A 27,623-nucleotide genomic window follows, 5' to 3' on the forward strand; every position below is an offset into this window, starting at 1 on the left:
ACCCACCACCTGGCTCCCCCAACCTCCCGCCCCCCCACCCCTTCAAAACCCTCAGGTTGTTTTACAGAGTCCATAGTCTCTCACGGTTCATCTCCCCTTCCACTTTCCCTCAACTCCCTTCTCCTCTCCATCTCCCCATGTCCTCCATGTTATTTGTTAATGCTCCACAAATAAGTGAAACCATATGATGATTGACTCTCTCTGCTTGACTTATTTCGCTCAGCATAATCTCTTCCAGTCCCGTCCATGTTGCTACAAAAGTTGGGTATTCATCCTTTCTGATGGAGGCATAATACTCCATAGCGTTTACGGACCACATCGTTCTTTTTTTTTTTTTTTAAAGATTTTATTTATTTATTTATTTTTTTAAAAGATTTTTTATTTATTCATTTGACAGAGAGAGAGATCACAAGTAGGCAGAGAGGCAGGCAGAGAGAGAGGAAGGGAAGCAGGCTCCCCGCGGAGCAGAGAGCCCGATGCGGGGCTCGATCCCAGGACCCCGAGGTCATGACCCAAGCCGAAGGCAGCAGCTTAATCCACTAAGCCACCCAGGCGCCCCCACATCGTTCTTATTCATCCGTCCGTTGAAGGGCATCTTGGTTCTTTCCACAGTTTGGCGACCGTGGCCATTGCTGCTATAAATATTGGGGTACGGATGGCCCTTCTTTTCACTACATCTATATCTTTGGGGTAAATACCCATCAGTGCAATTGCAGGGTCATAGGGAAGCTCTATTCTTAATTTCTTAAGGAATCTCCACACTGTTCTCCAAAGTGGCTGAGCCAACTTGCATTCCCACCAACAGTGGAAGAGGGTTCCCCTTTCTCCACATCCTCTCCAACACACGTTGTTTCCTGTCTTGCTAATTTTGTCCATTCTAACTGGTGTAAGGTGGCATCTCAATGTGGTTTTAATTTGAATCTCCCTGATGGCTACTGATGATGAACATTTTTTCATGTGTCAAAAATGTAATAGTTTTTTAAAAATTGAGATCTTCATGATAAGGATTCTTTTAGAAAATTGGCAGAAATTCGTGAGGCAAAAAGGTCACAGTTACTTGTAAACTGTTGGTTTCCTGATTTCACTAATTTAGCTTATTCGCTTGGTAATGTATAGTTAAATCTTCCTATTTTCCTGAAGTATGGTGTAGCCAAGGATTTCAATTCTTATGGAAACTTCCATAAGATGGGCTTTATGTGGTCTTTGTGTTGTTCCATTGCCCTGTTGAATAAAAGAAGGCTTGGGGCACCGGAGTAGCTCAGTGGGTTGAAGACCCTGCCTTCAGCTCCCGTCATGATCCCAGGGTCCTGGGATAGAGCCCCGTGTTGGGCTCTCTGCTCAGCCTCTCTCTCTCTGCCTGCCTCTCTGCCTACTTGTGATCTGTCTGTCAAATAAATAAATAAAATCTTTAAAAAAATAAATAAAAGAAGGCTTTAAATGGGGGCATTTAAAAATCTGAATCCTAATAAATGTAGAGAGAAAGAGTTAGAAAATCATTCTTTTGCAACCACTGTCGAAAGGATTGATTTGGGGATGCCTGAGTGTCTCAGTGGGTTAAAGCCTCTGCCTTCGGCTCAGGTCATGATCCCAGGGTCCTGGGATCGAGTCCCGCATCGGGCTCCTTGCTCGGCAGGGAGCCTGCCTCTCTGTCTGCTTGTGTATATGCTCTCTCTCTCTGGCAAATAAATAAAATCTATTAAAAAAAAAAAGAAAGGATTGATTTGGGCAAAAATTATCCATGGATGTTTTGGAGAATAGAATATATACACGTTCCTAAAGCACGTTCCTGCAAATTGTTTGTTAATTATAAAGAGGAAGCAAAAATGCCTGCAGTAGAGAATTCTAGGTAGACACTGGAGGCCGGCAGCATGGGCGGTGAAAGAATTTACCTGAAGCAGAACAAAGGAGATAGAGGTTTATTGGATACACGGCAAGGGGGCAGGAGAGCAGAGGAGAGACTGTATGCCAGGAGGCAGTGGTGAGGGGCTGTAGTTAAGGTGGGGGGGGGGGGGATGAGGAGTTATGGGAACATATGTAATTTTCCTTATTTGGTACCTGTGCTTTCTTGTAAATAGCCCATTGGTCAGCGAGGGTCTCTGGTTATTTCTGGGTGGGTCGCCTAATGAGCCTGTTTGCATTCAGCCTGGTGGTCCCTTGTGGGCCCCTGTAACCTTACCCAGATTCCCCTTGCTCAAGCCTGCTGCCAGAAAGCAGCCTCTACAGACACTGCCGTAACCAAATAATCTAAGTTCATCTCAGCAATAATGAGATCAATGAACACCACGTGCCTCCTGATGCAACGCACTTGAGAGAGACTCAGCACTTGTCCCTGCCAAAATATATAACCTGAATCTCATCACGAGGAAGTAGCAGACAGATCCAAATGGAGGGCTATTTGAAATAACTAGCCTGTGCTCTGCAAAATTTCAGGGTCGTTAAAGAAAAAGAGAGGCTAAAGAATTGTTCTAGAATAAAGGAGACTGAAGAAATGACGTTATTATGTGTGGAGAGAGAGCGAGAGGGAGAGAGTAGGAGAATGCATAGGAGACAAAATATGAACAACTGTACTATTCTCCCCTTTCCCCAGATGCTTGAAAATCTTTCCGAGTAAAAAGGTAAGACCATCCCTGTCCTGTACAACCTGAGTTCTGTTTTCCAAGCCTTTGGGAGTGCCGTTTCTTAGCTCTTCCTTGCTTTTGCCTTCTCCCACCCTCCCCATCCATCGTGGTCTCTGTGTACTCAACCTGGCACCATCTTGAGCAGCTTCACTGTGCCCGTGAACAACCACAAATGCGCTGGCGTCCTTGACCTCCTAAGCCCCAGCATCTACTTATTCACTCTCCTTGAGCTACTCGCTCCCATTTCCTGGCCCCTGTGGCCACTTGGATCAGCTTGGCCTCTTATCTCATTTTCTGATCTCTCGATCTTCACTGAAACCTCTGGACTTAGTCCCTTCCCATTGTGTACCTGCCTCCCAGCCCCCTCTTGTCTTCACTTTCTCCTCCATCCACCCCCAACCCCCGGTCTTCTTTGGGCTATCAGTCCAGCCAGTTAACAGATCATACACAGTAATCATACTTCAGACAATTTAAAAGGGAAGTGATGGGGAAGTGTTTAATGTTCCCAGACCACTTGCTAGCACACTTTGCTACAATTCCTTGATGGGAAAAGCCAAGGATATTAGTGACTTGACTTGGATTTTTCTACAGGGATGACTCAGATTTTTTTTTTTTTTGAGAAGCCTTTAGAATGTGTACTCTTTGTCCAGAAGCTTCTGATTTGAGTGTTCACAGGTACATGTCCTATTTTGTCCTTGCATGCTTACTTTCAGCTTTGCTCTGTGCAATAACAGGTAGGCCGCAGCTGTGGCCTTTAAAAAAAAAAATAGAAAGATAAATTAGAACCTTGTATAACTGGAGAGAATCTTAGAGATCACATAATTTCAAGTTTTCATTTTTTTGCATGAGATGCTGAGGACCAGAGAGGTTAGACAACCTGGCCAGGTTTACACGGTTGGCACCTGGTTGAGTCAGAACCAAAACAGAAGTCTCCAGATTACAAATTCAAAATTTATTTTTATTATCCCATGTGGATGGGTTGCTTACATGTGTAAGTAAGAAGTCAAAGAAATGTCCTCTAATTCTTGCCCCTCTCTGACTAGAACACCAGAAGTTTCCAAGAGTGACTGAACTAAGGTCTCTTGTCATTTAGGGAAAGTGATAGTTTTAAGAGGCCTGTCAGTGTTTGGAGACTGGGCCTCCTGCTTGCCTTCCATTTCCCTCATGTTTAAGGAAAATGCTTTGCAGGGGCCCCTGGTGGCTCAGTCGCTTAAGCGTCCGACTCTTGGTTTAGGCTCAGGTCATGATCTCACAGTGGTGAGATCGACCCCCACATTGGGGTCCACGCACAACACTGCCGGGGTCCAGCCTCGGCAGGTCCAGGTGTCCCCGAAGGAGGGGCAGTGTCCGTGAGAGGAATGAGAGAGCCACACAGCGAGTTCTGATCAGTCGTCAGGCATCTCTACTTTATTCTGATTTTAGAGCTTCTTATATAGGCAGTTTACTTGGGGTAGGGGGTTACATTCGTGCAAAGGACATCAAAGGACTCAACCACTCATCAGATAATTTCTCTTTGTTCAGCACAAGTTATTCTAGTTAAGCTATAATGGGTACAGACTGGCACCAGGGATGGGGGACAGGGTCTTGCTTCTTGAGTGATCATGTCCCTCAGAAAGCCAAGGGAGGTAGCACAAATATGTGCTTTTCGGTAACTTAACTTATTCTGGGGCCTGCAGGAAAACAGGATATAGGTTAATGGAAAACGAGAAGCTATCTGGAGGAACTAAGTATATAGGAGAGAAGTAGGAACGAGAAGGCATTACCTTTGCAGGAGGCAGGGTGTATTTTAATGGCTCGGCTTGTGAGAGCCTTGGACAAACATCAGCCTGGGGAGGAAACCGTCTATCACGGTATACATCTGAAGTTCCCCATAGTCCTAGGTACAGAATAATTTACCTCCTTGAAGTTGCTCCGGCCCACAAGCCTGAGAGATGTTTGCTGCAGATTACCAAGGGGCTCTTTATTTGAGAGAGATACGGGGATCAGAGGAAAAGGCAAGAGACTTCTTAGACCGTGCTTATTTGCGGAGCTATCTGGCCCTTGGCAGCCTTCGGGGGCCACCCCGCCCTCAGCAGGATTAGGCCTGCATCAGTTCAAATCTTAACCTAGTGGGGCAATGCCCTTGACCAGGCTTCATGGCTCCTAAACACAACGCGGAGTCTGCTTGAGATTCTCGCCCTTTTCTTTGGCCCTCCCCCCTGCTCTCTTTCTCTCTCTCTCAAATAAATACAGAAAATCTTAAGGAAAAAGAAAAATGCTTTCCAGGGACCAGAATGCTGTGTCGCACCCTTGCTGTGCAGCGATGCCACAGTTTGTGGATGGGCGAGCCTCCTGGGTTCTTGTCTTGCTTGCTGCCCAAGAAGCAGGCTTTGTGACCATCTCATGTCCACCAGGCATGTGCTTTGAGCCGTTTCTCCAGTGAAGCTGGAAGTCTCCCTATGGCAGTCACACACTCTAGCAGATGGCAGATATAGAATAGCTGTGAACAAAAATAGCAAGGAAAACTATGGTCCCAGACCCGAGCCAGACTATTCTCAACGCGCTTTGAAGAGCTGAGATAATGGTTGTTTTCTCCTCTTGTTTAAAGCCTTTTGCTACTAGACGGTTAATACTCTTTCCAGTTCGTTTGAATTCATTTTAATGAGGTTCTATCACACATGTGCCTCTCTTTCTTCCTGACTGGATGTCAGGCCCCTTAAAGTTCCGTGAAATATTTGCTCATCCTGATGCCTCCTCAGGAGACCTCTGCCAGTAGAATTTTAAAAGCAGAGAGTCTTTAAATGCCTTATCGTTCTGAATATAAGCTTCTTGTTTAAAGAACTGTCACATAACCTCCTATTTAAAAAACAAACCAAACCTAAGGCTCCACCTGTCAGCATGAAGAGAAACACAAGACAGAAAGTCTTTTTTTTTTTTAATATATTTTATTTTTATTTTTATTTTTATTTTTTTTTATGTATTTATTTGACAGAGAGAGATCACAAGTAGACAGAGAGGCAGGCAGAGAGAGAGAGAGAGGGAAGCAGGCTCGCTGCTGAGCAGAGAGCCCGATGCGGGACTCGATCCCAGGACCCTGAGATCATGACCTGAGCCGAAGGCAGCGGCCCAACCTATTGAGCCACCCAGGTGCCCAAGACAGAAAGTCTTAACCAGAGAGCAATTTCATTCATTTGGCAAATACTTATTGAGCATCTGCTATGTTCTAGGGACTGTTCCAGACTCGGGGGATATAGTGGCTAACCCAACGGACTACAATCCTAGCCCTTACAGATATTACGTCCCAGTGGAAGGAGACAGATAATGACAAATGAGTAAAACATATGCTATACCAGATAATCTTAAGTGCTGTGGTGAGGAAATGAGATAGGCAGTAGGGGCCATGGGGCCATTTTGAGAAGGATGGTCAGGAAAGGCCTTGCTGAGAAGGTAGGGTTTGAGCCAAGACTGTGTTCTCCATGGGTGAGCCCTATGGATCCCGGTTGGCACGATTCTTCTCGCTCTTCACTCTTGGGCTCTGAGATGGTGTGTGTTTGTCCACAGTAGTTTGTGGAATTTTTAATAAACTGTTATGTATAATTAGGAATCTGGGGGGAGGGGGTGTCACTAGAAGTTAGCTGGGAGAGAGACAATTATGACCTGTTATTCTCCCCTTACTTTTTAAAAAAACAGCAACTACTATTTATTGAGTCCTTCCTATGTGCCAGGCAATGTGCTAAGCATTTTATATTAATCAATCAATTAATTTATTATGAATATGTGTATCAACACATTACTAGTACATTATTGTGCATTGCTCATATGTCATTATTATAACAGTCCTGGAAGGTATTTGTTTGTTTGTTCAACAAATATCCATTGGCAGGCCTTACCCGGGGTCCTGGGGATATGGCAGCCAACAAAAGAAAGTCCCTATTCTCATGTATCTTAGCTAATAGGGAGCGATAGACAATAAACACATAAACATATGACTACATAGAATGTCAGACAGTAAAACATGCTATGGAGAGCAAAGGAACAAGTGAAAAGCATAGGGATTGGGACGTAGGGAAGGTGGAGGAGGGAAGGCATACTGTGCCTCACACTGTCTCATTTTTAGGGCTGATTCCAAACGCCACACTGGGTCGTACAGCATAATGGCTATAAACCCAGTTTCTGGAATTACAGACATCTGGATTTGACTTTAGATTCTCCCACTGACAAGTGACATGACCCCCAAACAAGTTACCTCGGAGCCTTGGTCTCTTGATCTGTAAAATAAGGATAATGACGCTTCCTAGGATTGTTGGGAGGATTAAATCAAATGACATGAGCCACATAAAGCACCAAGCACAGTGCCTGGCACAAAGCAGATGCTCTGAATTTGTTATTTGCCTTTTTCACTGACCTCCTACATGGATATTTAATTTCATGTAAAATACCACGATGATGACTGCCACCATAGAAAAGCCATTAAAAAACAACCCCCCCCCCAAAAAAAAAACCCACCCCAGCTTGGCAATAGAGAATCCACCTGTGCTGGGTACAGGAAATTGGCCAAGTAACTTCTTAAACCTATGCTATTGCTTCCTTCTAGAAACAAAAATAGAAGGCCCTTGGGACACATATGGCAATAGCTCTTATTTTTGTTGTTGTTGTTTTGTTTTTCTGCATGGAATTAATGTGACAGGGAAGACAAGCCCTGTTATGGGATGAAGCAGCAGGACCAGAAGTGGATCTAAGCTGTCCAGCGAGTTCGGAACTGGACGACACAGCTCTTCAGCTCTGCAGGCGGGGTGGGGGGTTACAGAGCCTGCAACCCCTCGGATAGGGTCTGTCCCGTGGCTCTACCCTTTGCCGTTTTGCAGGTTTCTGCGCCAGTGGAGAGGCCTCAGGTGGCTAGAATGGCCCTGCTGTGTATGTCTTGCGGAGGGGAGGGTGTGTCTTAGGAACCAGATGAGGCTTTAGAGGTCGGAGGTTGGTACCCTCAGCCGTGCCCTGCTGGTCTCCTTCTCTGTGCCCGAGAGGGGGCTGGGGCAGCTGCGGACTAAAGGAGCTATAGCAGGGTGTGGATCCAAGTCCATTTTGTCAGCTACCTGAGGGCTCGAAATCCCCATGTGGGACTCTGATAAGGGCCAGAGCTGGAGCGTCCAGGAAGTTGGACGCTTGGGGCCTGACCTGAGATGGGCCCCTCCGGCAGGGTGTGGTCAGGAGGCAGAAACCACAGAGGGATGTGACCAGAGAAGGGAAGAGGAAGAGCCCGTAATTGGGTAATTGGGTATCAGACTGTTCCCAGGCAACAGAAAGGTCTCTGAAGGAGTGCTAAGGCAGATGGAGGTAGGACAGTTCCCAGGCTGGAATTATGAAAATCTAGAAGCTTGGAGGAAGCTTCCTGCCGAACTGAATCTCAGACCTCTGACCATGGGGCTGCCCAGCTGGTGCTGGGGTCTCTGCAGGGCAGCCCCGAGGCTGCTCGTGCGCGTGCGGCAGCCCTGCAGTTGGGATCCGGTTGTTGCTACAAGCAGAGACTGGTGCGGGTGGCCAGGGGTCGGGGGTTGCTGGGGCATCCATTGTTAGGCGACACCAAGAGGAACAGGAGGCAGACAGGAAGGAGGGTGTCCCTCTTCCCTCCTCCAGCCGCACCATCTCCCTCTACTGCCACTCTCCTTGGCAGAGCCGAGCAGAGAGCAACCCACTGATCAGAAATGTGGCTTGCAGAGCCCCGGTCTCAGCATCAGGGAAGTGTGGGGTGACGGCTGACGTGTGACAGCTTAGTAAGTGGCATTCATGGCGCCATAAGCTCCGGTAGAGGAAGGCAAGCAGCAACGGGCATGGCGGCTTTCTGAGCCGGGAAGCGGGGGGCTCAGCTTCCCGCCTTTGGAGCAAAAGAGGAAATGCAGGAGCCAGGGAACTGAGCATGGCCATCTGCCTTCCACACCTACTAGTGGAGCACAGCCCCGGAAAGCGCTGTGTGCTTACCGAGTAGGATCGCAACTCCTCCCCTGGGGAGTGGGGCGGGATCCCGGCAAAGGACTGGACTGAAGCCAGGCCCAGAGAGGACAGGGGGCTTCCATCACCCATCTGCCCGCGTGGGGGGGAGTAGAAGTGGTAATGTATGTATCGCGTGTAGCTTAGTGCCGGGCGCATAGAGGCATTCCGTAAAGGCTGGCTCTTACTATTCAAAGAAAGGAGAGGCACACAGAGATTAGGGAAAGATGTAACTGGCTATGGTGGAGAGAGCCCACAGTAGGGACTCAGAAGACCCGAGTCCATACTAGGTAAGTGACTTGGAGCAAGACACTTGGCTCTCTGAACCTCAGGTTTCCTGGCGTGTAACATAGAGATGATACTTGTAGGGGCTAAATCTCTCCTAGCAGCCCCTTTGCACGTGGTAGCTGTTTCGTCCCACTATTAATGATGGAAATAGCGCATAGTAAGCCTGATTATTTCTCATCGGCGGTGCTGACCCTAAGTAGAAATGCCTCGCTATGCAGATGAAGAAACAGATGCAACAGAAGGTCGGTAGCTCTGCGGAGGTTAAGTGAGACATGGCTTCCGTTTGGTGCCGCGCATTTCCACTTCTGGGCTAAGTGATCTTACACTGCATTACACTACACTAAGTAGTGTCTCAGCTTCTCGGTATGGTGAGGACTGTGGAAATGTACCCATGGCCTGGCCCTCGGGACGTGCTCGGTAAATAGCCCTGGGACAGTTCCTTTGCGCTTGAGGAACAGAGAGAGCCCCTGAGGTGAGGGTTGGCTGGTCATGACAGTGGCCGTCCCATAGAACAGACCTTGCGGGTGAGCCCGGGCTCTCCGTAATGACATGGGGTGAAGACTTGAGATTTTGAACCTTCCAATCATTTGCTTGGCGATATCGAACAAGTCACTCTTATTTCTTCTTTCGTGGTGTTCCCCTATAAAGATCATGATACTTGACCTTATTGTGTCTACTTCCTGACATCTTCTGGAAGATGAATAATGAAGTGAGTGTCTCTGGAACCAGAGAGTCTTGGAGAAAGTCATCAATAAAAACCCTCAGATGAGTAGTATATCTCACGTACCACAGTAGTATTAAGCCTAGGATACTGGGACTGGAGGCTAGAATTCTGCTTTTAGAATTCAAATTGTTCTTGTTATAGTCAACTCTTAATTTCTATGTGCTAACTGGGAAAAATTATAGCATGAATAAAAGAAGCCAGCTGGTGTTGATTGCTCTTCACTCTAAAACTTGTGGAAGGCATAAGAGACTGTATTTTAAATCTCATTATCTCTCACCTGATCGCTTTCTTCAAAGCCATGAAGCTCCAGGATGAGTCAAAGGCTCAGAGCCCCAGAAGAGAGTAGGTGTGCTGAATAATCCACAAACAAGACAACACTTATCACTATAGTAGCCATTAGCTTAGCTGTTTATTGACCGGGCCTGGGGATGAACTCTTCTCCTGGCGTAGCTCATTTCATCCTTACCCTAAGGGTTCTGAAGGAGGGAGGTGTCTTCGTGTATCCATCTGTCTTTTCTCATTTGAATCTCAGGTACAGAAGCCGGAGTGAAACATACTTCTCCAATTCATTGTACATTGTCTTCACCGGTCTGTGCGAGACCCTTTCTTATATTGGCTAATTAATTTGCTTGTTCCTTTTTACCCACGTGCACTATATTCATTCACACTCCCCCCCATAAATAACCGATCTGTTTAGTGTCTTTTCCTTTGTATATATTCTTAGGAAATCTGTATTTTGGCTTTGTGTATGGTGTTTTAAGTTTATATAGAATGACATCATGTTACATTTCACTGTCCCTAACTAAAACTGTTCTCACTGAAGCACTATATTTTTAAGCCCCATCCGTGTTGCTATGGGTTTCTTTGATCTGTTGCTTCCAGTTGTGGCCTAGTAGGTCATGGTGCGCGTGCACCACGGTTACACATTCTCTTCCCCAGCCATGGCGAGCCAGGCTGCGATGGTGTCAGACTCCCTACTGCCACAAGCAAAGGAACGCTGTGTCCCCATACGCCTCCCTTATGGGCTGTGTGAGGATTGCTTCGGGGTATATAGTGAAGAATGGAATTGCTCCTTCATAGGACATGGAATGTGAATACGCCTGAGTAGGGCCAGGGGTAGGGGCTGTTATTTTCCCCATTTTACAGGTGAGGACACTGAGGCTTTGAGACTTTTGGTAACTTGCCCGAGTCACCCAGACAGTAATTAGCATGACTGGGATTCATACTGAGAACTTCTTGCCCCCAAAACTCTACTGTTCTTTCCCCGCTAAGAGAGAATAAGTGCAAGCAGGAGGGGGTGGGGTGGGGTGCGCAGAGGGTGGGAGGATCCCAGGCCAACTCTCTACTGAGCACAGAGCCTGACTCAGGGCTTGATCCCACGGCCCTGAGATCATGACCTGGGCCAAAATCAAGAGTCGGACCCTCAACCGACTGAACCACGCAGGTGCCCCCCAGAAACTCTACTCTTAACGGCTATGCCATCATTATTCTCCGAGTATTCGGGACTTGAGGACATTTTACAAAAACATAAAGGTAAATCCCACTGTGGTGTGTATGTTCTTAGAACCTAGGAATCCAGGTGGACTGATTTTTTTTCTGAAGCCTCTACTTCCCTGTCCCACAGTTGCATAGTAACTGGTTTCCTCTGGTTTTCATATCCCGTGGGGCTGCAGCGCTAAAAGCCGCATTGGTCATCCAGAACTGGTACCGCGGTTACAGCGCTCGGTTGAAGGCCAGACAACGCTATGCCCTCACCATCTTCCAGTCCATCGAATATGCTGATGAACAAGGCCAGTTGCAGGTCTGTTTTGCCAGCTCATCTCTTCTTCCGGTAAAATGCTTCTCTTCACCCCTCACAAATGAGAAAAGGAAAGTCTGGGTCCATTTTAAGCCGAGGAACCTTGGTGAAAACTTTAGTACAGGGTGACATTGTCTCGGAAGTGGCTGAGGAGAGAGAGTAGGATTTGGGAAGAGGATGGTATTTTTCATTTCTGAAGTTTATATTTTGAAGGGGGCTGCCAGATGTCTCGTTAACTAATAAAAAATGGTCTTATTCTGTTCTTGGGCACCTGTCCCAGGAGGAAGTAAAGTCGGTTCTTTTTGAGGGGAAAAATATCTGAAGGAGTTAAAATATGAAAGCATTTCCTGAGAGCAAACCAGTGAGAGTTCTAGAAGAAAATATAGATGGGTGAGGAAGGCCTTTTTCAAGCTTGCAAAAATGGTGTAATAAATCCAGCTTTCATGCTTCCTAGTGGAAAAGAAGTCCTTTTTAGCCATTAAGGGGTGGGAGGCTGTGTGATATCCTGTGACTCTGGGAAGGTGCTGCCCACCAGCTGAGGGAGGACACAAGGGAGGAGGGAGGCAGGCAGAGGCTGGGAGAGGGCGCCAACAGTATTTACCACAGTGGCTATTTGGGGATCATTCACTGACTAATGTATTTTTATTTTGCCCAGCTATCCAACTTCTTTTCCTTCATGTTGGAAAACTACACACAAATACGTGAGAAAGACCCAGGTAAGTAAAACGCTTAGTCTTTTGAAAAGCAGTCATTAAATATTGAATTGCCCTCATCAAGGGATGTGAAGCCTGAAGATGGGAGGACACTGAGAAATTAAAAAGATGCCCACCCGTCTTGTCTTCGTGACACCAAACGTGAAATCAGTTCAGGTGGCTTTTTTCTCTGACTGTTATTTATTAAATTTGACTAATTTCATCACTTTCACAAAGCTGAATTAGATTTCATTCAATGTTAATTTGTTGAGCACCTCTGAACCACAACCCGTTGATGTACTATAGCAGCTTTAGTAAAGAGGGTCGTATTTTTTATCCCCAGAATTTTCTTTTTTTTTTTTTAAGATTTTATTTATTTGACAGAGAGAGAGCCGGCAGAGAGGCAGTGAGAGAGGCAGGCAGAGAGAGAGGAGGAAGCAGGCTCCCCGCTGAGCAGAGAGCCCGATGTGGGGCTCGATCCCAGGACCCTGAGATCATAACCTGAGCCGAAGGCAGAGGCTTTAACCCACTGAACCACCCAGGCGCCCCAATCCCCAGAATTTTCATCCTGAGAGATCAAAATATCTTGAGTATCTCGTGAAACAAATCTGGGGGGACATGGTAGATTGAACACGGTTCTCTCTTTTCAGCAGAGCTAGCTGTCTCTCTCTCTATCATTTATTCCATTGTTCTGAAATGACTAAGGACATCATCTCACGGACAGGCAACGTAGGCATGGTTCAAAATGATTTTGAAATTATAGTTATTCCCAAGGCATACGTTTCTCCTGCAAAATCAAAATGACTGTTGTTATCTTCAAGGTAGATGCTAGACTTAAAAACTTATTTTTCTTAAATTTGGGCCAACCATTTTTTGTTCTAATTGAAAGTATATGGCATCTAAGAACTCCTTTGAAACCATCCAGCGAGCACCCTTCACAGTGGCAAAGGAATGGTGTTTTAATGGCATGCTTGGAGCTGAGCGCATATGTATGAAACTAATTAAAGCATTTAATGATCTGTAGAAGCTTTCTAAATGGTAGAATAGCCAAACCTGAGGAGTGGGGAGTGGGAGGAAGTGGGGATTTTGCCATTTTCTTTCTTTTAGATAATTGCAATTTGAAAATAGTTGTTTGTGCTTCGTGTTCTTTGGCAAAATAGTTCTGAGAGGAAATATAATGATGATGAAATGAAGCAGCACTCTTTTTGCTAATGACCTAATATTTCGATCTGGGCTGTGCATCAGAATCATTTATGGAGATTCATAGCCACAGATGGCTGGGTTCCAGCCCAGAGACATTTACTCGGGCTCTGTATTTTAAAGAATCTCCATGTCAAAAAATTCTGTAGGTGATTTAAAAATATTAAAAAATTTTATCCAAGAAGCGGACGGTGATTTAATCTTCTTATGTAAACTTTTCTTCAAGTATAACATACATCAAAGCACACAAATTTACAGGACTCAATAATTTTCTTGAAGTAAGCATGCCCTTGTAACCCACATCCAAAACGAGAAAGAAAATGTTACGAACTTACCAAAACGTATCCATTCTATTGTTTATGGACATTTGGATAGTTTTTAGTTTGTGTAATTTGAATGGTACTGTTATGCACCTTCTTGTACATGTCCTTTTTGGTGAACATATATATCTTTTTTTGCTATATTCTCATTTCCGGTTATCTATTGCTGCATAGCAAATCACCCCCAAATTTAGTGGCTTAAAAACAACAGCCATTTTGGGGCTCCTGGGTGGCTCAGTGGATTAAGCCACTGCCTTCGGCTCAGGTCCTGATCTCAGGGTCCTGGGATCGAGTCCCGCATCGGGCTCTCTGGCCTGCAGGGAGCCTGCTTACTCCTCTCTCTCTGCCTGCCTCTCTGCCTACTTGTGATTTCTCTCTCTGTCAAATAAATAAATAAAATCTTAAAAAAAAAACAACAACAACAACAACAGCCATTTTATTGCTCGTGATTCTGTGGATTGGGCATTTGAACTGGTCTCCGTGGGGATGGCTTGTCTTCGTTCCATGTGGTGTCAGTTGGGCTCACTCAACCTGGCTGGGTGGGGTAGAGAGGCCTAGATGCTTCTACTCACCTGTCTGGGACTGGTGTTGGCTATGAACTTGGATATCTCAGTTCTCCTCACGTAGACTCTCTGTCCAGCAGGATATCCCAGACTTCTTTACATGGTAGCTGGATCCCAAGAGAACAAAGGCAGAAGCTACAAGGCCTCTTAGGGCCTATTCTCTGGAACTCACATAAAATTGGTTCTGCCATATTTTTTGGGTCAAAGCAAGTTACAAAGGCAGCCACAGATTCACAAGGGTTAGGAAAGCTCCATCTCTTGTGTTGTATTGTAAAGGGACGTGGATACAAAGGGACTTGATTCCCTAGGATCGTTATTACAAAGATTATTATAAAGATGTACCACGGTCCCGGAGTGGAAGTTTGGGGTACAAGGCATGCACGTGTTCAGCTTCATTAGATACTGACAAACCTTCTTACAAAATTGTTGTACCAGGTTATACTCCCGCCAGTGGGTGAGAGTTCTAGTGTTCTCTATCCTCTTCAACACTTAGAGCTGTCAACCCTTTTCATTTTAACCATTCTGCCCGGTGTGTAGTAGTATCCCATTTCTGCTTGAGTTTGTTTTTCCCTGGTGAGCACTGAAGTTGGTGACCTTTTTGTTTGTGCGGTGGCCCTGTGAACATCCTGTTTGGTGACGGTCTCCTGCCATCCTCTTATTTGGTTAGCTGCTCTCTTCTTACCAATTTTTAAGAGTGCTCTAAGTATTCTACATAGGAGAATATGAGTTTTTGTTAGATAAACATATTGCAAATATCTTTTCTTAGTCTTTGGCAACTCCCTGATCTTTAAATGCTGTCTTTTGATGGTAACAGACATTCTTGATTTTAATGTAGTGCAATTTTTTTCCCTTTATGGTTAGTACTTTCTGCATCTTGTTTGAGAAATCCTTGCCTGATAGGAGTGTGTGTGTGTGTGTGTGTTTGTGTGTGTGTGCGCCCAAAAATAAATACAGCAGAAACCTATAGGATAAACCAGAAACTAATGACCTTGTTTACCTACAGGGGATAAGTGGATGGGTGGGAAGAGGGGAGAAGGAAAGAATGGAAGAATGGAGTTGGGTAGAGGACTGGGGGCGGATAACACTCCTCGGAATGTACCTTTTTGTTTTGACTTTTAGAATCATGATAATGTTTCACATCCATTAAAAAAATTATTACAAACAGGAAAAGAATGTACGTGTATACTTCCAAAATAGAATACATACAGTGACAAATGAATTTAATTGTATTACAAATAACAGAATCACCTAATGGGTTTCAGGAAGAAACAAACTAACCTAAGTAACATTGGAAAATAGGGCTTTGCCTATAATGAGCCTTAATGATGCTTCATTTATATTTTATCCTGTGTGGGGTTTGTTTGAGCTTCTGTGGTATCTAGGTTGATATTTTCCATCAGGTATAGGAAGTTTTCACCCATTAATTATTTAAAATATCTTTCAAGTCTAAATATCTTTTTCTTTGTGAATCCCCGCTTTTAAACTTAGAAGGCTTTGAAATATTTAAAATGTGGATCACTGTGCCTGGATTTCTAGAATTTTTTATGGTTTGACTTTTAAAAATTTCAACACTTCATAAATTTGAGATTTTTTATATTAAACCAAAAAAGGGAAGTCTTGATGCCTCGTGATTAAAAACAAAGAACACAGCTAAAAAGAAAATGTCCAAGTAGTTAACCAGTTTTCCCACCATGTTTATGTATTGTGGGATTATGTGTTTATTATGAAAAGACAATGTATCTTTTCACATGGTTTGTAGTGTCTCCTTTATCATGTATTCATTTAAAAATATGTATTAGGGCGTATTTCTAGGCTTCTATTCTCTTATATATCTCTCTATTATAGAGTCGTAGAAACTCACTGATTTGATTGCTGTGTGTAACATAAAAATTAATTTACAGGTTATTTCTGTAGGTGTTTCATTTTTTTTCCAGCTTTACTGAAATATAGTTGACATATAACATTGTTGAAGTTCAAGGTATACAGTGCAGTGATTTCATATATGTATATATTAGGAAATGGTTACCACAGCAAGGTTAGTTAACACAACCATCACCTCACAGTTACAAGTCATTTAGCTGTGGTGAGCACTTTAAAATTGTACTCTCTTAGCAAATTTGGAGCATACAATTAGAGTAGTGTTAACTAGGGTCACCGCGCTATACATTGCCGTAGGTCGCTTTCTGATGGCCTTCCTTGGTGGAAAAGGTTCCACACAACCGCCACCCAGTTTGGCAGAAGCGCCAGGACCCCTAAGCATGGTATATTTTGGGACCAGAAGGTCACTTAACATTTCCAGATTTCAGAGCTGGACTCATGGTTTTAACTCTGAGGCACAGGGTTAGTCCAGACATCCTGAGTGTTCCGTAGGAGGGAGGGGACCTGGAAACCATTTCCGTGCCCTACTACTCTGTTGCTGAAACCAGTTCACAGGACTTAATGGGGAGATTCCACACATCCATCCCATAAGACAGAAAGCCAAACCTACTGTACGTGTTTAAACAGAGGCTGTTGGAAGTGGAGAGTGGGATGAAGTGGGCGCAGCTGTTGTTTTGACAATTCTTTCTGCTTCATAGATCAGCCAAAATGTCCTATCAGACCCAAGTATTTTATATTTTTTGTGCCTATCATCGGTAGGTTATTTTCGCCATAATATCTCCCCAGTGATTATTGGTAGTATTTAACAAGCCTTTGATTTATATCTATTTGTATTGTGTTACTATTGAACAATAGCATGAATGAACTTACTATTATTGCTAATATTTTTTAAATGTTTGCCATGTGCCGTGTCTTTTCAGTGCTTTAAATATTTCACTTAGTCTTCATGACAAACCACTGATATTAGTATTATTATCATCCCCTTTTTTTGGATGAGAATATGGAGACTTAGAAGGTGACCTCCCAGGGTTATTCATCTCAGCAATAGTAAAGCTGTGATTCAAACCTCTGTAGTATTGAATTCTCCTATCAGTTCTGGGAGTTTCTCCACCAGTTTTCTTGCATGTGGATATTTAATCACACTGGCCACAAGTAACTTTATTTTTGCATCTTTCTACCCAATCGTCACTGCCCTTATTTCAGCTCTGTGTTTTGTTGTGTTGGCTAGAAATGGCAGAACAATGGGAAAATGAAGCAGTGAAACTAGGCATCCTGTCTTGTTAGTGCTTTTAATGGAAAAACCATTCTTGTTGATTTAAATTTTTAGAATTCTGTTATGGAGGTAAGCTTTCATTCCTGGTTTTCTGAGTTTTTCAATAATCAGGAACACATGTTAAATTTTATGAAATGCCATCTTGCCATTTATTGAGTTTGTTCTATGGATCCTCCTAGTTTTAATCCAGATTCATAACTGAAAAATGAAATAACTATAACATGCAGTTCAGTTGGTGTTTTTCTTTTCCCAGCCATATCCGGAGCTTGTTTTCAAAATGACACGTGGGCGGTAGAGGCAGAAAGTGTGTGTGTGTGTGTGTGTGTGTGTTTTAATTATGGGTTTTAACATTTTCCCTGTCCATATTTTGAGTTTGTACTGGGTAAAAGAAAAGATTATATGGGGATAGTTTTGAGAGATTTTCTTTAGAACAACTTATAAAGGTATCATTTGGTTATAATTCAAAATTTCATTATATTTAATTAATTTAGATTCATGTTGACCGAATTATAAGTAAAACAGGTAAAGACTCATTCCAAGTACATGTTGCACAAATCTTTACATATTGCTGGCATTCATTAAATTATTCTTACTAGTTATAATAGTTGAGTTGCAACCCACAGTACTTGCATTCGAATTGGTACAGCTTTTGACTGTTTTCATACATGACTCACATTAGCTACCCATATGAGGAAGAGAATCTATGTTTTTTTTTTTTAATATTTTATTTATTTGACAGAGAGAAATCACAACTAGGCAGAGAGGCAGGCAGAGAGAGAGGAGGAAGCAGGCTCCCCGCGGAGCAGAGAGCCTGACGCGGGGCTCGATCTCAGGACCCTGGGATCATGATCTGAGCCAAAGGCAGAGGCTTTAACCCACTGAGCCACCCAAGTGCCCCTATGTTTTTTTTTTTTAATGTGACTAAAAGTCAGCAGAAGGATTTTGATTTTGATGTTTACTGATATTTCATATTGAATACTTTTGCCTAAGAAATGGCTTAGGGAAATGGTGCTTTTTCATATACTTACCATGGAACTTACACGAAATGAAGGTCAACAACTGTATGGAAAGAAGAGCCAGACTAGGCTTTTTTGTGTTTGTTTTACAGAAGAAAAACACTATTTTAATTTTGTTCTTAAGAAAACAAGACTGCATTTTAATGACTGGAACTGCTGGAGTTGACCTGAGGTGTGAGCTGATGAGAAAGGGACAGAGCATGGCTGAAGGCAGTGATCAGGCAAAGAAAATCGTGTCATGCTTGTACCTCACCCAGTCAGGGTTACTCAACAAGCCAGTCATAAGATGATACAGTGAGACCGGTGGGGTTGTTTTTGTCTTTCTTTGTTGCTATTGTTTTTTTCCCAAGAGGAGCCCAATATCTGAGTGTGTACAGCCAGGAAGATGTATCTCAAAGAACAGAATGGTATGATTATTAAGATAGTTAAGTAGAACATTTAGGCTTTACTGCTTGCACAATGGAATCTGAGATAAAATTTACCAAGCTGCTCTGTATGTCTAGTTTTCAAATATAAAATGGAATAATTAAGTGATTCTCAAATCTCAAACCAAATCCGAATGGGAAAAATACACTGTGCTGGACCACACTGAAGATAAACCTTATTATTCCTAAATTTAACTTCTTACAAAACATCATCAACCACCACCACAGAAGTGTTAGGGTGGGCCCACAATAATTTAGAAAGCATTTTTAAATTACTAAATATTATGACTTATTTTAGAAAGTTTTTTTTTTAATTTAGTTCTTAACTGTAATCTCTCAGCATAACTGGATCCTGAAAAAAAAAAGTATTCTCCCTACATCTGCTAACGTCACACTTTCCAAACATGTTCTACTCTAAATATTCAAAAAGATAGAAACTGCTTGCAGAAAACTTCTGATTCCCATTGACTTGATAGCAATTCAGTGTTAATGAGTTGAAGAGTACATCACCATCGTCTGTATCCGTTATCTGTTCATGAAATAATACCGCATATTGAGCAACCACAACAGCTCAATGGCATGTAATAAACATTTCTTTTTGCCCATAAGTCTACAGGTTATCCGAGTGCTCCCGCTGATCTTGGCAAGCTCAATTTGGCAGTTTGTCTCAGCCCTTGGCCAGAGTTTGGTCATGAATTTGGAGGTCTGCTGGCTAATCGCTTATCCGGAATGGCCTTGGCTGGGGTGACTCAGTTTTGTTCCCCATAGTCTTGGAGCTTTCATTAGGTTAGCCTTGGCTTTGTGGTAGTAGCATGGATTCAAAAGAGAGAGCATGGAAGCATACAGGGCCTTCTGAGGTCTTGACTTGGCAATGGTACGTAACACTTCCACTACATTCTTTAGGCCAGCACAGGTCATGAACCCCACAACCCAGATCTGAAGCCTGGGGAAATAGATTCTTTTTTTTTTTTTTTTAAAGATTATTTATTTATTTATTTGACAAAGAGAGAGATCACAAGTAGGCAGAGAGACAGGCAGGGGGTGGGGGAAGCAGGCTCCCCGCCGAGTAGAGATCCTGATACGGGGCTCGATCCCAGGACCCTGAGATCATGACCTGAGCTGAAAGCAGAGGCTTTAACTCACTGAGCCACCCAGGCACCCCAGGGAAATAGGTTCTTGATGAGAGTAGCTGCAAATCACTTTAAAAAGATTCAGGCTAGAAGTTGGGATAGACAATCAAGGTCACTTTTGCAATCAGTCTACCATATTCCCTTTCATCTTTCTCCAACCAAATTGGCCAGATTTCTGTTCTTGGGTTGACTGTCTTATAGACAGCCTAGTAAGAAAGGGATCCTGGATCTCAGCACCTACTGAAACGGGCAGTGCAGGCAATCTGTTACATAGAAATGTCTCTCTCAGAGTGAAGCCCTATGGGTATTTCTGCCTGTGGTTCATCATCTAACTTTATCTGCTTTGTTATCAAGAAGAAAAAGAAAATCATGTCAGAAAATCTGTTTTTATGTGAAGAGAGAAATCTATTACAGCTAAGTAAAATTTGAAGTGTTTAACAGGGGAAAAAACTGAATGTTGCAGTTTAATTTTCTGTAGATCTTGAGTAGCACAGATGTTTGGATCCAATGCCATACATTGTTATGTTTTCAGCCTGATCTGTAAAAATTTGAGCTGTAAGCATAGACAAAAAATATAGAGGTAGAGTTTCAGGCCATCAGAGTACCTTGATTGTCCAGTTTTCCCTGCGTTTCTCCTTCTCCTCCCCACCAGTGAGCTCACTGCTTTGGTACAATGTCCATTCGGGAAGGGATGAGGGTGATTCCTGTGAATGTACCTAATCTGAGAACAAATCCTTCTTCATGATTGTTTGTGGGATAGATTGGTATTCGTAATGTGTAGCACCATGCCTTATGTGGGCTCGATATTCAAAAAGTTGTTTATTGAATTTAAGTATGGGAATGTTGATCCCCCCTCCCCACCCTTTCTGTCTTTCGTTTTCCAGAATTAGTTGCTCGACTTTTTGGTGGAACCCTCCAGGACTCCAAGGACAGGCAGGAGTATGTCTCCTTCATAGACGTCCCAGACTCCTATAATGGTCCTCGGCTGCAGTTTCCTCTCACTTTTACTGATATTGATTTACTTGTTGAGGCCTTCAAGCAACAACAGGCAAGTGGATGCAAATACTGCCCTGATTTTTGTACATAGCGTGTGCTCAGTGACTCTCTGGTGAATGAATGAATGAAAATACTATAGCTGAAATGCATTCCCTTGGGGGAAAAGTTTCACAGTAAGTGACAGCTACCCTCTGCTTTGCTTAACCTATTAAATAGAAGTCTCCTCAGATGCACAGAAACTTCCTGTCTATAGGCTTATAGCATTTCCTTTTTCTTTTTCTGAGATATAATTCACATCTTATAAAATTCATCATTTTCAAGTGAGTGATTTAAGGGTGGGGGATGGGTGAAATGGGTGAAAGAGAGTGGGAGATCCAGGCTTCCAGTTATGGAACGAGTAAGTCATCAGGATAAAAGCTACAGCATATGGAATATAGCCGATGGTACTATAATAGAGTTCTATGGTGACAGATGGGAGCTGGACTTGGGTGAACATAGCATAACATATAGAGTTGTTGAATCACTGTGTTGGACCCCTCAAAGTAATGCAACACTGTGTGTCAACAATGCTCCGATGAAAAAGAAATAAGAATGTGTACAAGTCAGTGGTTTTTAGTACATTCACTAAATTGTGCGATCATCACCGGTATCTAATTCCAAAAATACTTTCACCACCCCCAAAAAGAAATTCCATACTCATTACCATTCCCTCCTCCCTCACCCCTGGCAACTATGATTCTACTTTCTGTTTCTATGGATTTGTCTGTTTTGGACATTTCAAACAAATGGAATTATATAATATGTAGCCTCTTGTGTCTGGCTTTTCCAATTGGCATAATGTTTTTAGGGTACATTCATGCCATAGCATGTTTCATTGTTGCTTTATTGCTCTGTCTGACTAATATTCTGTTATATGGATATACCACATTTTATTTATTTGTCAGTAGATCGACATTTGGATTTTTTTCTACCTTTTTGGTATCATGAACAATGGTTCTATGAACATTCACTTACAGGTTTTTGTATGAAAGTGTCCTCAGTTCTCTTGAGTATATACACCTAGGAATGGAACAGCTGGGTCGTATGGTAACTCTATTTAACTTTTTGAAGAAGGGCTAAACTATTTTCCACAGTGGTGTGCGCCGCTTCACCTTCCCACCAACAATGCATGACGATTCTAATTTCATCACATTTTTTTTTGCCAATACTTCTTGGTTGCTTTTGTTTATTCTTTTTAATTGTGTTTTCATTATAGCCATCCTAGTTGCATGTGAACTGATACCTCATATTGGTTTTGACTTACATTTCCCTAATGACTGAAGATGTTGAACATCTTTCCATGTTTACTAGGCATTTGTGCACATTCTTTGGAGAAATGTCCATTCAGATGCTTTGCCCATTTTGAAATCAGGTTATTTGTTTTTATATTATTGAGTTCTTTATATATTCTTGATACAAATCTCTTACCAGATATATGATTTTTTAAAAAAGATTTATTTATTTATTTGAGAGAGAGAGAGGATGTGGGGGGGAGAAGGACAGAGGGAGAGGGTGAGAGAGAGAGACAGAATCTCAAGCAGACCCACAGCTGAGCAAAGAACCTGACGTGGGGTTCCATCCCACAACCCTGAGATTATGATCTGAGCTGAAACCAAGAGTTTGACACTTAATCAACTGAGTCACCCAGGCACCCCTCAGATATATGATTTGAAATTTTTTTTATTCTGTAGGTCATTTTGTCACTTTCTTGATAATATCCATTGAGTAACAAAATTTGTAATTTTGATGAAGTTCAATGTATCTCTTTTTTTCTTTGGTTGCTTATGCTTTTGTGTTATATCTAAGAATCCATTGCCAAATCCAAGGTCATGAAGATTTACCCCTTATGTTTCCTTTTAAGAATTTTATAGTTTTAGCTCTTACATTTATTTCCATGAATTATTTTCAGTTCCTTTCTGTATATGGTATGAGGTAGGGGTCTAAATTTATTCTTTGCATGTGGATATGCAGTTGTTCTAGCACCTTCTGTTGAAGAGTTCATTCTTTCCCCATTGAATGGTCTTGATACCCTTGTTGAAAACTAATAAATCACAAATGTATTGATTTATGTCTGGACTCTCAATTCTGTTCATTTGTGTATGTGTTTCTCCTTATGCCACATTGTCTTAATTACTATAGCTTTGTAGTTAAGTTTTGAAATCAGGAAGTATGAGTCCTTCAGTTAAGTTCTTCTTTTTGAATACTGTTTTGGCATTTGGGTTCCCTTTCCATGAATTTGAGGATTGACATCGCCATTTCTGTTAAAAAAAAAAAAAAAGTTTTGTTAGGGATTGCACTGAATCTGTAGATCACTTTGGATAGTATTACCATCTTTTTTTTTTTTTAAAGATTTTATTTATTTATTTGACAGATAGATCACGAGTAGGGAGAGAGGCAGGCAGAGTGAGAGAAGGAAGCAGGTTCACTGCTGAGCAGAGAACCTGATGCGGGGCTCAATCCCAGGACCCTGGGATCATGACCTGAGCCGAAGGCAGAGGCTTAACCCACTGAGCCACCCAGGGGCCCCTGGATAGTATTACCATCTTGACGATATTAAGTTTTCCAATTTATAAACACAGGATGACTTTCCATTTATTTAGGTCTTCTTTGATTTCTTCTGGCAATGTTTTCTAATTTTCAGTACACAAGTCTTTTACTATTTTAAATTATTCCTTGGTATTTTATCCTCTTGATTACTATTGTAAATGGGATTGCTTTCTTAATTCCCTTCTGAATTATTTATTGTTGGTGTATAAAAGGACACATGATTTTTGTGGGTTGAGTTTTTATTCTGCCACTTTGCTTTGCTAAGTTCATTTATTAGCTCTAGTAGTAGTGTGTGTGTATATTTTGAGACAATCTATATACAGGATCATGTCATCTGGAACTAGAGATAGTTTTACTTTTTCCTTTTTGATTTAGATGACTTCTATTTCTTTTTCTTGCCTAGTTGCTCTGGCTAGAACTTCCACTACAATGTTGAATAGCAGTAGTGAGGGCAAGCATGCTTGTCTTTTTCTTGATCTTACTGGGAAAGCTTTCAATCTTTCACCATTGAGTTTGACGTTAGTTGTGGGTTTTTCATAAATGCCGTTCATCATGTTGAGGAAGCTTTCTCCCATTCTTAGTTTTCTGAGTGGCTTTGTCATGTAAAGGTGTTAGATGTTGTCAAATACTTTTTCTCCACCAATTGAGATGATCCTGTGTTTTTTCCCTTCATTCTATTAATGTATATATTACACTGATTAATTTCTTGTGTGTGTTGAACCATCTTGTATTCCTGCAATAAATTCCACTGGGTCATGGTCTATTCTTCTTTTAAAATTTTATTGGATTTTGGGGCGCCTGGGTGGCTCAGTGGGTTAAGCCCCTGCCTTCAGCTCAAGTCATAATCCCAGGGTCCTGGGACTGAGTCCCACATCAGGCTCTCTGCTCAGTGGGGAGCCTGCTCCCCCCTCCCCCCACTCTCTCTCTGCCTGCCTCTACCTACTTGTGATCTCTGTCTGTCAAATAAATAAATAAAATATTTTTAAAAAATTTTATTAGATTTTGTTTGCTGGTATTTTGTTGAAGTTTTTTTTTTCCATTTTATTCATAAGGGATGTTGATATGTATGTTCTTGTGGTGTCTTTGTCTGACTTTGGTATTAGAGTAATATTGGCCTTATAAAATGAGTTAGGAATTGTTTCCTCCTCTTCAATTTTTTTGGAAGAGTTTAAGAAGAAGGATTGGTGTTATTTCTTTAAATGTTCAGTAGAGTTCACCAGTGAAGCTCCCTGTCTTGGACTTTTTCTTGTTAGGAGGTTTTTGACTACTGATTCAATCTCTACTTGTCCTAGATCTGTTCAGATTTTCTATTTCTTCTTGAATCACTTTTGGGAATTTGTATGTTTCCAGGAATTTGTCCATTTCACCTAAGTTATCTAATCTGTTAGTGTGTAATTAGTGATAGAATTCTCTTAAAATTCTTTTTATTTCTTTAAGGTTGGTGGTAATGTCCCCACTTTTAGTTCTGATTATAGTTATTTGCATTCTCTCTTTGTTTTTCTTTGTCAGTCTAGTTAAAGGTTTGTCAATTTTGTTAATATTTTCAAAGAACCCACTTTGAGTTTTGTTGAGCCTATTATTTTTCTGTTGTCTATTTCATTTATCCGAACTCTAACCCTTCTTTTTTCCTCTGCTAGCTTTTGGCTTAGTTTGTTCTTTTTCTAGTTCCTTCATGTCAAGTTAGGTTTTCACTTGAGATCTTTCTTCTTCTTCTTCTTCTTCTTCTTCTTCTTTTTTTTAAGATTTTATTTATTTATTTGACAGGGAGAGAGATCACAAGTAGGCAGAGAGGCAGGCGGGGGGTGGGGGGGAAGGGGGAAGCAGGCTCCCCGCCTAGCAGAGAGCCTGATGCGGGGCTTGATCCCAGGACCCTGAGATCATGACCTGAGCTGAAGGCAGAGACTCAACCCACTGAGCCACCCAGGCGCCCCAGAGACCTTTCTTCTTTTTAATGTAGGCATTTGCAATTATATATTTCTCTCTGAGCATTGCTTTTGATGCCTCCCATATATTTTGGTATGTAACATTTTCATTTTTGTTCATCTCAAAGTAGTTTCTAATTTCCTTTGTGATTTCTTCTTTGACCTATTGATTGTTTGCGTATGTTGTTTAATTTCTACATATTTGTGACTTTTTCAGTTTTCCTTCTGTTATTGATTTCAAGCTTCATTCCATTGTGATCAGAAAAGAAACTTCGCATGATTCCAATCTTTTTAAATTTATTAAGGCTTGTTTTGGGGCCTAATATCCCGTCTATCCTGGAGAATGTTCCATGTGCTCTTGTTAAAAAAACGTGTAGCGGGGCGCCTGGGTGGCTCAGTGGGTTAAAGCCTCTGCCTTCAGCTCAGGTCATGATCCCAGAGTCCTGGGATTGAGCCCCACATTGGGCTCTCTGCTCAGCAGGAAGCCTGCCTCCTCCTCTCTCTCTGCCTGCCTCTCTGCCTACTTGTGATCTCTGTCAAATAAATAAATAAAAAATCTTAAAAAAACAAAACAAAACAAAACAAAAAAAACGTGTAGCCTGATGTTGTTGGGTGGAGTGTTCTATAGATGTATGCTTGGTCTAGTTGTGTGTGAGATCTCTGAAATCTCTGTTCTTTTAGCTTGTGTTCAGCTAGTATTTGATAGAGATTTCCTTCAACACCAGGAGCCCAAGAGAGAGAATGAGAGAAAGAACGTGGTAGAGAGACAGAAGCAAAGAAAAGCAAAGACAAGCTTAGGCTTTGCAGATAGGCTCTGTGTTGGTACATTTCTTCACTGCCTAGCTATGCTGTTTACAAACCTATTTTACCCTTTACTCTCTGCTTGCACTAAGGATTTTTAAGTTTCCTTTTTCTTGATTCAGCCTTTGTTTGGTTGCTCTGAACTTTGTTTCCCAAAGTTCTGTGAGAGTTGATTTTGACAGTTTTTTTGTTTGTTTGTTTGTTTTTGCTTGAATTTTCAGTGTTTCTGTGGAGGGATAGGACCTGTGAGCTACCTATTCCATTATTTTCTCTGACATTATGCCCAAACCCTCATTCTCAGGTTTGGACCCTAAGGGCATACCCTAGGAGTAAGAGTGAACTATAAGTACACTGTCTCTGTGGGGACTGAAGTAAAGCTTAGAATTGTCTAATTCCTGAAATTAAATTGAGATTATTTTAGATAGCTAGAGTTCCTAGCCACCTGCCAAATGAAAAAGTAAATCCTCTCTAGAAAGAAATTGGCCTCAAATTATTTCTTCAAATTGTCATGTACAAGGTCCAGAACTCAATACAAATATTAACCAGGTGTAGGAAGATACAAGATTCATGACAGAAAACTGAGGCAAACAAACAACAGAAACAGACCGATATTATCAAACTCTGAGTTTAAGATAAATATGGTTAATATCTTCAAAGAGAGAAAAGATATGATAAAAATCCAAGGAGCTATAACAGAAAAGATCAGTAATTTTGACTTTACAAAAAAGAGAAAAATATGTTGTTAAGGGAAACCTAGAAGGTTCAACGTAGAGTACAGTGTGCTCCCATCTATAAAAAAAAATTAAGTATTATATACATTTTTTCATTTTTAAAAACAAAGATAAAATTCACATCACATAAAATAGAACACTTTAACCATTTAAAAGTGTACAGTTGAACAGTTTTTAGTATATTCAAAATGTTGTACAAGCAACACCACTATCTAATTCCAGGAGATTTCATCAACCCAAAAGAAAACCCTGTACCCATCAAGCAGTCACTCCCCATTGCCCCTTCTCCCTAGCCCCTGACAAGCACTAATTTGCCTTTTGTTTCTATAAATTTGCCTGATTTGGACATTTCATATAAATAGAATCATATAATATGTGACCTTTTATGTCTGCCTTCACTTGGCAAAATGTATTCAAGATTCATCCATGTTTTAGCATATCTCAGTATTTCATACCTACTTTGAGTTGAATAACATTCCTTTGTAGGAATATACTCTATATACTTATAGAATAGAATATATATATTAATATTACATATTCATATGTGGTTATATTAATTTTATATGCTTGCAAACGCATAGAATATGTCTTGGAAAGATAACGAAGGCACTCTTAACAGTGATTGTTTCTGGGGACAGGGACTGAGGTCTGGGGAAGAAAGAAAGTTGCTTTTCAGCTATACTCCTTTTTACTATTTA

The 27,623-nt window shown here is 41.9% G+C and overlaps 1 protein-coding gene across 1 annotated transcript in view; it reads left to right on the forward strand.

Annotated features, from left to right (window-relative positions):
- The window catches only part of PPEF1 (protein phosphatase with EF-hand domain 1), a 110,150-nt gene that overhangs the window by 19,649 nt on the left and 62,878 nt on the right, over nt 1-27,623 (forward strand). Inside the window, exons 3-5 of the mRNA XM_045994723.1 lie at nt 11,268-11,395; nt 12,048-12,108; nt 20,774-20,937. Of these exons, the coding sequence (XP_045850679.1) occupies nt 11,268-11,395; nt 12,048-12,108; nt 20,774-20,937 (353 nt within the window). The remainder of the gene's footprint in view (nt 1-11,267; nt 11,396-12,047; nt 12,109-20,773; nt 20,938-27,623) is intronic.

The sequence above is a fragment of the Meles meles genome, chromosome X, assembly GCF_922984935.1.
Source record: "Meles meles chromosome X, mMelMel3.1 paternal haplotype, whole genome shotgun sequence".
Classification (NCBI taxonomy): Eukaryota; Metazoa; Chordata; class Mammalia; order Carnivora; family Mustelidae; genus Meles; species Meles meles.